This window comes from Palaemon carinicauda, chromosome 39, assembly GCF_036898095.1.
Source record: "Palaemon carinicauda isolate YSFRI2023 chromosome 39, ASM3689809v2, whole genome shotgun sequence".
Taxonomy (NCBI): domain Eukaryota; kingdom Metazoa; phylum Arthropoda; class Malacostraca; order Decapoda; family Palaemonidae; genus Palaemon; species Palaemon carinicauda.
The window spans coordinates 17,339,339-17,351,838 of NC_090763.1; the positions used below are offsets into that span (position 1 = coordinate 17,339,339).

At 34.9% G+C, this 12,500-nt stretch overlaps 2 protein-coding genes across 8 annotated transcripts in view; one reads left to right on the forward strand and one right to left on the reverse strand.

Annotated features, from left to right (window-relative positions):
* The window catches only part of LOC137631035 (PDZ domain-containing protein 11-like), a 117,456-nt gene that overhangs the window by 101,982 nt on the left and 2,974 nt on the right, over nt 1-12,500 (reverse strand). The window lies entirely within an intron of this gene.
* Nucleotides 1-12,500, forward strand: part of LOC137631034 (uncharacterized) — a 65,333-nt gene that overhangs the window by 47,219 nt on the left and 5,614 nt on the right. For 6 of the 7 annotated variants that reach the window (XM_068362602.1, XM_068362597.1, XM_068362599.1 and 3 more), the window contains 7 exons: nt 1,143-1,268; nt 1,609-1,715; nt 2,400-2,578; nt 2,701-2,854; nt 2,982-3,892; nt 4,149-4,365; nt 9,584-9,683. In XM_068362602.1, the coding sequence (XP_068218703.1) occupies nt 1,143-1,268; nt 1,609-1,715; nt 2,400-2,578; nt 2,701-2,854; nt 2,982-3,892; nt 4,149-4,365; nt 9,584-9,683 (1,794 nt within the window). The remainder of the gene's footprint in view (nt 1-1,142; nt 1,269-1,608; nt 1,716-2,399; nt 2,579-2,700; nt 2,855-2,981; nt 3,893-4,148; nt 4,366-9,583; nt 9,684-12,500) is intronic. The other variant, XM_068362603.1, reaches the window with a different exon arrangement.

The window sequence follows — 12,500 nt, forward strand, 5'->3', positions numbered from 1 at the left end:
TATATATACGTATATATATATACATATATATATACATATATATATACATATATATATATATATATATATATATATATATATATATATATATATATATACATGTATATTGTGATACTTTGATTCACTATGTAAATCATGAGTTTCTCCTTATCACAAATCTATGGAACCACCCAGACTACAAAAAACTTGATTGATGATAATAAAAGTTCTGTAACCTAAAAAAATGTAATCTAATGGGACCAAATCTTGGAATACATAATCATACATAATCTATGAAACTTAACACAGATGGTTTCAGAACCTCCTACGTCTTGACGCTGGGGAAAGAGCTAAACCGTCTTATGGTGTCTAGGAATTATTGATGGCATACCTCAACTTTCCATACGAATAAGGCTCAATGTGTGGCCTCCTGCAAGCTGCACATGACATAATTTCCAATCTCCTTTCGAACACAACTCCATTTCTTTGTCCTTCAGTGTTTCGTCCATTCCCTTTAACTCCTTTCATTCACCAGAACTGTAAAATTGTACAGCTTGGCCTTATTACAATTTTCACTCCACTTTTCTTCCCTTTCATTGGCTGTTTATAGCAAATTATCTAAATGAAACAAGTGAGTCAATCATGAATAATCAATAAGGTAAATCTAATTTACAATCAAATGATTCAGTCAACTTCATATACAGAGCAATTCCATTTGCAATCTCATCTTGTTTTGGAATTATCAGTCAGGCTGTGTTTTCTACATCTCATTAGGCTGTTCAATGATTAATGCTAAGAAATTGGAATATATGCTTTAGTGGAGTTGCAATTCGTTAAAATCTTTTGGTAAATAAAACAAAGAAAAACATTGAAAATTTAGAAACTACTCTAATCTGGTATAATGCCCTTCATCAATTTATCATCATCATCACTTCCTCGCACGCCTATTGACGCAAAGGGCCTCGGTTAGATTTCGCCAGACGTCTCTATCATGAGCTTTTAAATCAATACTTCCCCAATCATCATCTACTTCACGTTTCATAGTCCTCGGCCATGTTTAATATATCAAATACAAACAGAAATATGTGTTCAACTATCTTTTCTTAAGAGTTTTTAATTAAGTTTTTTCTTCTTCAAATTAATAAGACTTGGTTTCTCTTCAGGGCGATCCAAGAATTTCTACCTCTTCCTTGTGTTCTGTACCGGGGTATTTTTCCTTTGGTTTTCTTCAAGATCAGATTCCCATGACCATAAGAAGTATAGTGAATACTATGAAAGTGACATCAGAGGTAAGTGTTAAAACAAAATTCTAATTCATCCCCCCCTCATTCTCTTTATTTAGACCTGTAGAATTTGTTCATAAGAAAATTAATTTTCCATTCTATTTCATTATTCAACCTTTTCCTAATAATTGATCTTGGTTGTCATCAATCTGTGATATATGAACTTTTATTGGATTTGAAACTCAAGAAACCGTCAGTCAAAGCTATCAACAGATTAGGATATTAGGTTATGTGACAATATCAACGTTGTCCTATCAACACAAATATGAATATATTTTGTCCCCATAGATTAATTCCATAAACCATCCAAATGATTTGCTTATCTTAATTAAATATTTGTTTTCAGATGGAGAGGATACAAAATATTCGCTCCAAACAGATGGATGTGACATACTGGAATTTCTCGCGTCACACCCAAGTATCAGTAGACATTCCAGTAGTAATTTTGAGAAGGTAAGAAAGCGTCTGGCATGTAAAGTGATGAAACATAAAAAAAGTTATGTAAAATCACTTTAAATGATCTGAGAAGTATATAGGTTAATCAAGATCACGTAAAGATTTGTAATTACACACCCATTATATATATATATATATATATATATATATATATATATATATATATATACACAGTAATATATATATATATATATATATATATATATATATATATATATATATAAATATATATATACATATATATATATATATATATATATATATATATATATATATATATATACACACACATTATATATATATAATTATACATATATATATATATGTGTGTGTGTGTGTATATATAATTATACATATATATATATATATATATATATATATATATATATATATATATTATATATATATATATATATATATATATATATAATGTGTGTAATTACAAATATTTACGTGATCTTGATTAACCTCTAATGGTCTTCGCTTCTGACGAAAATAACTTGGTTCATAACCTATAACCTTCGTATAGTACCTTCATAGAAATAAAAATAAAGAAACATCAAAATGTAAAGAATTCCCGAGGAGGAAAAACGAAAGAGTTAGCAGCCATTGCCTTTCAAATTCTATTATCACTGACTGATATATATGTTTAATCAGTCTGATTTCTTTTTCAACAAACAGCTAGTGTGTTCCAACAAACTACCTTTGACAGAGGCTTCCGGGCTGTCACTCTTCCTTCACGATGAGAGACTTCAATCGTACGGCTCTTCAAAGAAATCTGTGCATTGCTTTTATCGTGGGATTCTCAGGGTTGAAGAGAATCCTCTTAACTATAGTATGGACTGCGACAGAAAATGGACGTGAGTGCAAGAGGTTCATTTCTAAATACAATGTCATATTTATGTCAATTATTACTGGTTACTTAATACATGTACTTCGTAGTACTTTTGGCAATACTAATTCAATAACTATGTTACTCTAGCCTGACAGAAAAGGTTTCCATAAAGAATAAGATCACTTCTATAACAGAAGACGGGATCCTAGTTACGTGCAATGATGCCGGGACTCCCATTTACGAAAACGTCCATTATTTTATTCAACCTTTAAGGGCTCAGGAGAAGAGACAAAAATTTAAGGTATTCTTCACTTTTCACAGTCTATTGCCTTATCAATATCACACCATAATTAGTTAAGTTTAGATAAACTTTTGATGATGTGGATCTTACTAATTTTGGTATTTGCTTTTTCCCGCGTACCTTGAAGGCTGAATTTGGTGAGAGAGACAAAGAGCCTGATAAGTTGAGTGTGCTGTTCATTGGAACAGACTCAGTGTCCCGGGGAAGCTTCAAGCGCCTTATGCCGAAGACATACAGATATCTGACAAGAAATCTCCATGCCATAGACCTTAAGGGCTTCAACAAGGTTGCTGATAACACGCATCCAAACCTACTGGCTATACTGATGGGTCTTACCAAGCTCGAGTTGCAAAAGCACAAGTGCCAAGCTGAAAGAGCAAAGAACAAGTTCGACGACTGTCCTTTTATATGGAAAACATTTTCGGAGAAGGGTTACGTCACTATCTACGGAGAGGACCTCCCTGAAATGTGGGCTTTCCATCATGATAGTCCTGGCTTCGTAAAGGAACCAACTGACTATTATCTCCGGCCTTACATGCAAGTGGCGGATGAAATCATAGGACATAACGGTGGGTCTAGAACCCTCGAAAGGAATGTATGCCTAGGGCCTAAGATGACAATGTCTGCGATGCACAATTATTCTCTGAAAGTTGCTCAAGCGCTGAAAGATATTCCTTACTTTGGCTTCTATTGGATAACTTCTTTGACACATGATCTCCTGAATGCTGCAGCATTAGCAGATGAGCCCTCGCTGGAATTCCTCAAGAGGCTGCACATCGGAGGTTACTTGGAACACACTGTTCTCTTCTTTGTCAGCGATCACGGTCTGAGGTTCGGTGACTTCAGGTCAACCTACGCCGGGATGTTGGAAGAACGACTGCCTTATGTCACTATAGTATTTCCAGAATGGTTCAAAAAGAAATATGAGGAGTCTGTGAGGAATGTCAAAATTAACGCCATGAGGCTGACTGGTACTTTTGATCTTTACGCAACTCTGCAAGACATCGTGGACCAGGCATATGTAAATCCATACAAGAGGTAACACCATAATTTGCAACTGTACTTCCATTCATCTCATCTGTCACTGAGTAAATGGAAATTTTTAATCATGTTGTATAATACACCAAGATATATTCTATAAGCCGACCCTTTCATCATAATCTCCATACAGCTTGGAATTGAAATTAATACTAAACAAAGACCCATTTCATGACAACTACCACTAGCTTTTATCAGTCGCTATTGATACATTAACATTTCATCTATATGTGAATAATTTACTTGTCTCTTGCAGAAGACGAGTCACACACGGGCAAACTTTGTTCCAGAAGATTTCGATATACAGAACTTGTGAAGATGCGGACATTCCAAAGCATTTCTGCTCATGTGAGCAATCGAAGGAAATAGACCCAGATGATCGAAGCCTGGTCATGGCAGCAAAATCAACCATCAACAAAATTAATCAAGGACTTGCTGCCTTTCCTGATTGCGTCCCCTTAAGCTTTGAAAAAGTATGTATATGTATATGTATGTATGTGTGTATATGAATACATATACACATATAAATAAATAAATAAATAAATATATATCTATATATATATATATATATATATATATATATATATATATATATATATATATATATATATATAGTGTATGTGACGCGTCATGAGATGATGAAACATTTAGATACTCACACTCATACACAATCCGCTCTCACCATGATATGACTCTCCCTCTCGTTCTACTTACTCTTTATTATATAGGGGAGATATATATATATATATATATATATATATATATATATATATATATATATGTATATATATATATATATATATATATATATATATATATACACTGTATATTGGTATCTTAATAGGAATTTCCAGGTCTGAAGTCTCCCAACAATATTACTAAATTAATAAATACGTTTAACTTTCTTGTGGACGATATTTTGATATAATCTTGTAGGCAAGGGGAAGTTGCTGTTGTTTAAATACAATGTCGTTGAGTATCTACACTACAGTATAGTACATGAGACAAAGGCAGTTTTTGCAAGGAATTGTTCAAATGATGATAAAAGCATAAAATTTAACACACTTGTTTTCCAAGTGATACTTATCATACCTGGATGATTGGCCAATTGGATATCCAACATAGTAACCCTTTTTTTAAGATAGACTTCAAATTTGTTGCCTGAAGTTAATATTTTGATGAAGAGTATTCGTAGTCGTCTGATTTGCAACAACTAGATATGGATTTTGATGACTCCAAGTCTACTGATGTATATTTTAATTTTCAAAAAGCAAAATGACACGTTTTTCAAGATTTTATTGTTTATAAAGCAAAATGATTTACCTTTTTCAAGTTTAGTTTTTCGAGATGACCACCAGATTATCCAACTTTTATTTTGTAAGCTTTGCACAACATTGGTGGTCAAACCATACTACTGGTCCTCCAGTTGCTACTGCTCAAATATGCAGCTGAAGAGTGATGTGCAAAGGAGTGCTGACTGCAAGCACTTGCATTTTCCTTTGCAGACTTTCTTACAGGAACACTTTGTCAGTTCCCGACAGCTTGGTGCAATGGGTGGTAGTGATGTCCAATATATCTACCATGTCTCTTCTTTCTGTATCCATCCCCATTCAGCAGGACTACTTGTGTTTGGATTTGAAATGTTTGCCTGGCCGCAGATGATCCCAGCCTGATAGTGCACACGGTTTTCATGTTCTCTGACGGCTGTCCGTGTTGTTGGAATTGCGTTGTATGACCTCTGCTTGCAGGCAAAGAGATCTGGTCTTGGTTCACTCACAGCAGCAGCTGCACTTGATCAGTCGAACGAGACAACAAATCTCTCCATCCTCTGCAGGTCAAGATCACGAATCAATGTTGGATGCTGGCTGAGACTATTTCAGAAACATAATCAAATACATTCCAAGTCTACCATGCAGATTTCTTCCCTTTCCCACGGAAGGCAGACATGGTGTCACGTCCAGTGAACTCATGAAAGTATGAGATCCCTTTAACTTTCTCAAGACCTATTGCCGAAACTACCTCAAGGACTACAATCCATCGAATCTTGACTCCTTGGCTAAAGGCAATCCACATTTTCTTAAAACTTATCTCCTATAAGGATGGTAGCATATATATTGCTATGATGACTAGCAAATCTGCGTTAGCCCTAATGACAACAGACTTTCTCTCATCAGTCGTTATGTCCCTGGCGTGTACAAATTTTTTAATGTACACTTCCTTATGACAGCATGGGGACATTGCATCTAGAGACTTCATTGTGTTTCTAATGGCATCTAATCCTTTTGCAGTGATAACTGTGCTTGTCATCTGTTTCACACATCTTCATGGTCTCTGGAAACATTGTGGATATCTGTTCCTTCCCTATATTTTGAATTACAGTTGTACTGTAGAAGTTGTGATGTAGATAGGTCAGCTTTTGATGCTCAGTGCTAGACTTGGGACTTGTTATCTGTACCATATTCAATCATGCATACAAATTACAGCAGGGATGGTACAGCCCATTGTATGTCTGCGTCATGAAAGGTGCTGCTTAAATTTGACTTATGATAGAGCATGTATCGTCTTATTGTTTCAGCAGCTTTTGGTAGATGGATCACTTCACCATACTCGGATACTTGTGAGATGATTTAACCAACATCATTTTCAAAAGCCAGCAGAACTTCTCGTCCACTGTGATGTGCTTGTAGCCTGGGAATGTGGAATAGAAACTTGTCCTTGATTAGAGTAGAATAAAATGCAAGCTTGAAAATTATCAGATTTCTACTGTCACTGACCTTTTTCATCTCAGTAATGTAGGTGACTAGTTCATAGAATGCAATAGGATATGATTTCTTCCAGTGCTCCTGTACTTTCACTTGCTCCTGTAACTTTAGGCAAGCTAGTTCTAGGTTATACAATGCCATTAAACAGGCAGGGTGATGCTCCAGTTATTGTGTTATAGCATCTCCTGCATTTAATTTGGCACATAGTTTCTCATTACTGACTGTTTCTGCACATCAATTTAATCTCTTATTCACTTGCATTATCATTGCTTTTTTAAGCTCTCCCCTTTGGTCTAGCCAAAGAAACCTTTTTAGTTTTATTTTATTTATCCTTTCATGAAATCTTACTTCTATCGCCCTCATCCGTTACCTACAGAAGTTGATAATTTTTCTGCTCTGCTTAACACTCATGATATGATGACTTCTTTTGTCTTAAGGTTTCTTCAATCCGACCATCTTGCAGGTTCTAACTTGATGGTCAGTGCACTAAGTGAGTGAAACGGAGGAATATTCTTAGCCAAGTTTGTATATCCATTAATCACTCTCCTGACTTGATTGACCTAGGGGGACATTAGATCTACTTTAACCTATTGACATAGACATCACTTGGTCCAACAAGTGTTCCACGATTTTACAGTTAACCAGCGCCTGTAATTAGTATTACATTCAGGGGGCCAAGGGTTTATCCTTTTACCACCTTTTGCATGTATAATAGACACCTTCCTGTGTGGGATACAACTAGATTCTTGCACTGTTCCCTACACCTAGTCCGATCATTTATCCAGTGTCAAAAGGTCCCGTATATGTAATATGCACACCATCCAGCTCTCCCTTGCTGGCGCGTCTGTCCATTCATGTACGGCTGCCTAATTGATTTGGCGTTAATTTAAAGGTTTAAAGGCCACTTATGAATGGCAAAGGCAAGAGGCAGCTACAATACCCTAGAGACTGACTATATATACTTATGATCATGACCCAAGCCCTTCTCCACCCAAGCTAGGGCCAATGAGTGCTTGGCAATGGCTGCTGATGACTCAGCAGGTAGACTTATAGGCTCTCCCAAACCCATAATCCTTAGCTTACATGGATGGTGAGGTTGCAGACACAATAAGAAACTATCAAACTTTAGCGGGACTCAAACCCCAGTCTGACAAATCTCCAGGTAGGGACGTTTCCAATAGGCCAGCATTTAGGATACTACTGTAGTACGTTGTTGCTTTATGTTAACATGCATTTCCTACTTAGGTGACAATGAACCCCATGCTGAGTTTCACAGCAGTGATGTTACTAATGTACCTTAGTAGTGCCTGACAATCAATCTTTCAAGAAATTCATTCATTTTAAAGGTTTGGTGTTATATGTACTCCGGCAATCAGAGACCTGTGTACTAACCTCATCTAGTTTAGATCGCAACCCAATGCGGTTTGCCTCGGATCTGGGATGAGAAAATTAGTGAGGAAAATATATGCAGGTGCGTTTAGCAAACAATAAAATCTTGAAATATATGTATCGGTTTGATTATAAACAGAAAATTCCTGGAGATTTCTCCAGTGAGCTCTATAAACATTAAAATGTACTTCAGTAGCCTTGAAAACACATGAATCTATATCTAGATCATGCACATTCTATAACTACAAATACTTCTAAGCAAAAAGTAGAGTTCAAGCAACTAATTTGGCGGCCATGCTGAAAAAAAAAGGCTGCTGACTTGAATTTTAAACTGACTAATTGTCCAAAATTGATTAGTATGACTTTAGAAACGAGATTGATAATAGCAGGAATCAATCTTGTATTCCTGGGAATTCTTCAAACATTTCAACTCGCAACAGATTCTATCTTTATCTGATAAGAATGTGAACTGAACACATTGAGGAGCTTGAATGAATAATTGATGTACCGTAACTGTTTTAAATTTGCATTGAACAAATTGTCAGCGATTAAAATACATAGCAAAATGGCGACTACCATGCAAAATAATTAAGGAACTTCACTTTTTTTTCTTTGGAAGTAATTATTTCGTCATATATTAAACCATTTTCTTGCCAAAAAAACCTTATCAGTTTTATAAAACGGCACATCGTAAAAAGTATAGTAAAATAGGTTCGTAGGAATGGCATATAGAGTGGATTTGAAATTCCCAATTGTCTATAATCAATTTGAACCAAAGCACGCAATTTACCTTATCGTATTTCAGATTTTTTTTATCATACAAAAGTTGTTCTCAAAATATAATAAACCTGAAAATCCCGCTAATTTATGAATATATTCTTCTCTAAGAAATTAATTCGGTCACAAAAGCATTAATAAAAAAAATTAGGATTATTATTAACTATTTATATTAAAGTGATGTAATTTAGAATATATATTATGCATCTACGTCCTACATATATACTATTTTTTTTTCACAGTAAATTCTATATAGCTCGAAAAGTGATAAAAAAATATATAGGCTCATTTGCCTGATAACGATTTTCTTCTAACGAATACTGCATACCATCACTGCTATTTCTGACTCAGGCTATTAAGTTTGATGAGAGAGAGAGAGAGAGAGAGAGAGAGAGAGAGAGAGAGAGAGAGAGAGAGAGAGAGAGAGAGAGAGAGAAACTTACAAAGCATAATCCATACTCCAGTATATCTGATAACTCGTATCCTTGGCAACGCCTGGTAACACAAGCTGACATTACAGCCCACACTTTATTTGCCTTTAAATAATTACAAAAAAACTTTTTTTTATGTTTATATAATAAATTATTGTTATTATTCGTCTAAGATTATGACTACCAAAAGTTAGATTAGATAATCTAGATAGAAAAGTATCCAATGTCTTATTTCCCATTGGCTAGGTACGAAAATTGAAAATAAATATATTAAAATTTCCGGAAAGAGGTAACTAAGAATTGTTTTTTTTTTTTTTTTTTTTGCTTTTTAGGTCCTCAACGGCAGGAAATGGTCGGCGAAGAATAGCACCTCCTTCGGTAGCCAAGGAGCGGAAGTGACCTCCTACACCGTCGCCTTCGTTACTAAGCCAGGTTAGACTTTAGGGCAGGGCCCTCACATGGGGGGAGAGCAGGGGGGGGGGGGAGGCGGCAAATGCCCTGGGGCGGCACTTTTTTTTAGGGGCGACAAAAATAGCCAGGACTTGCCGCCTCACAAGATTGAAATAATAATAATAATAATTAGCGGGTAAAGGATAAAAGCTTTGAAATTTGTTAACGCAAATTATGATTTCTGCAAGTAAGCCATTAAAACCAACAAAAATTATAATATTTCCCCGATTTTTTTTTTCTTTTTGCAATAGAATTAATCATCCTGACAATGAAAATCATGCACTTAAAAATGTTTCCTTCTAAATATCTTCGTTTTCTTTTAAATTTTCTTTTACCTTTCCTACGCCATAAAGAATTATTTGGCAAAAACGAAGAAGTGTGCAAAGGCATTATTATTATTATTATTATTAAATGCTAAGCTACAACCCTAGTTGGAAAAGCAGGATGCTATAAGCCCAGGGGCCCCAACAGGGAAAATAGCCCAGTGAGGAAAGGAAATAAGGAAATAAGGAGATAAGGAAAAATAGAACATTTTAGGAATAGTAACAATGTTAAAATAAATATTTCCTATTTAAAATATAAAAACTTTAACAGAACAAGAGGAAGAGAAACTAGATAGAAAAGTGTGCCCAAGTGTACCCTCAAGCAAGAGAACTCTAACCCAAGGCAGTGTAAGACCATGGTACAGAGGCTATGGCACTACCCAGGAATAGAGAACAATGGTTTGATTTTGGAGTGTCCTTCTCCTAGAAGAGCTGCTTACCATAGCTAAAGAGTCTCTTCTACCCTTACCAAGAGGAAAGTAGCCACTGAACAATTACAGTGCAGTAGTTAACCCCTTGGGTGAAGAAGAATTGTCTAGTAATCACAGTGTTGTCAGGTGTATGAGGACAGAGGAGAATCTGTAATGGATAGGCCACACTATTCGGTGTCTGTGTAGGCAAAGGGAAAGAACCGTAACCAGAGAGAAGGGTCCTATGTAGTACTGTCTGGCCAGTCAAAGGACCCCATAACTCTCTAGCGGTAGTATCTCAACGGGCGGCTGGTGCCCAGGCCAACCTACTACCTATAGAGCATGGAGCAAAAATATGACGGAGACCTGAAAGCATCATAACTATGCCAAGAGATACAAGGTATAAAGTTCTTGGTAAGGAACAGAAACATAGAATCAGCCACAGAACTCCTTAGTTTTATTAAGAAATATGGTGAAGGATTCGCTAACCTCCAAGTGGTACTTAGGTTATTATTGACTGTAGGGGTATCAGTTGCTTCATGTGAAAGATCCTTCAGAAAATTGAAGCTCATTAAGACATACCTGAAAAATACTATGGGCCAGGAGAGACTCAAATTTGGCACTCCTCGGCATTGAGTCTGAAACACTGAGGGCAATGAATTTTTAAAATGTAATTCATAAATTTATCAAAAGCAAAGCAAGAAAATTAATTTGCTAAATGTTAAAAAACTGTAGCCTAACCTGGTGTATGTATAATATATATATATATATATATATATATATATATATATATATATATATGTATGTATATATATATATATACATATATATATATATGTATATATATGTATATATATGTATATATATATATATATATATATATATATATATATATATATATATATATATATATATATATATATAGGGGATGGGATGTATAGCCGTGGCCATTTTGCCGTGGCCATCTCGCCACATTCCATTTTTCCGTGGACTATTTTTGCCGCAGACCAGTCTCGCCGCATATATGCATATTTTGCAAAAACCAAATTGTTGCATAGGTTTTTTCAACTAATTTGAGTGTTAATATATGATGCTAATTATAAGGTGGAATTCAAATTTTTTTTTAAATATTTGTAATTTTTTTATCATCTGTTTGACTAAGAAAATTGCAATTCCTTTTCTTCCAAATACCAAAATTCTACATGATGCATCACAGCTATCAGCTAATAAAAACTGTTCTTCGATACTATCAGTTACATGATAAGTTTTAAAGCTATCGGGTATTACAAGTTCTAAATTGCTCGGATTTCTTGGAAAATCGGCAATTTTTTTTCCACATCCTATGCAGAATTTTCTTTAGCGATCGGGTGATAGGTGTCACTCCTTGAGAAGCTTCAGGCAAATTTACAAGGCACTCGTTAATTACTTGAGAAGTTTCCGCAGCTCGCACTTTTATCTTTGTTATAACTATCTCTCTTTCAACTTAGATGCCGAGGCTGCATGCGTGTGTTAATTTCTAAAGTGTTTCCGAGCTTTGCAGAGCTTTCCTTTCTCGCTAAATGTTCTCATGTTATCAACAGCATAACCATCAAACACGTATATTCAAACACGTATATATAGACTTCATATGAATACTTTTCTCTTCCTCGTGTAGATAATATCGAAGACTTCATTTCTATGGGCAATGGGTTTTTTTCTATTTAGATGTTGCTCCTTGGAAAGTCAAGATAGAGCTGTAAATTACGTCATAACTTCAGAATACTAAACCAGAAAAAAAAAAAATGTAAATAACTTAAAACTACCGAACTACCAGACCAGTCACGCCGCATATATACATATATTGCAAAAACTAGAATTGTTGCATGAGTTGTTTCAACTAATTTGGTATCCATAACAATAAAGGTAAAATTGTATTTTATGGTACTTCGGTATTTTGAAGTTATTTACACCCACCCACACACACACACACACATATATATATATATATATATATATATATATATATATATATATATATATATATATATATAGGCCTATATATATATATATATATATATATATATATA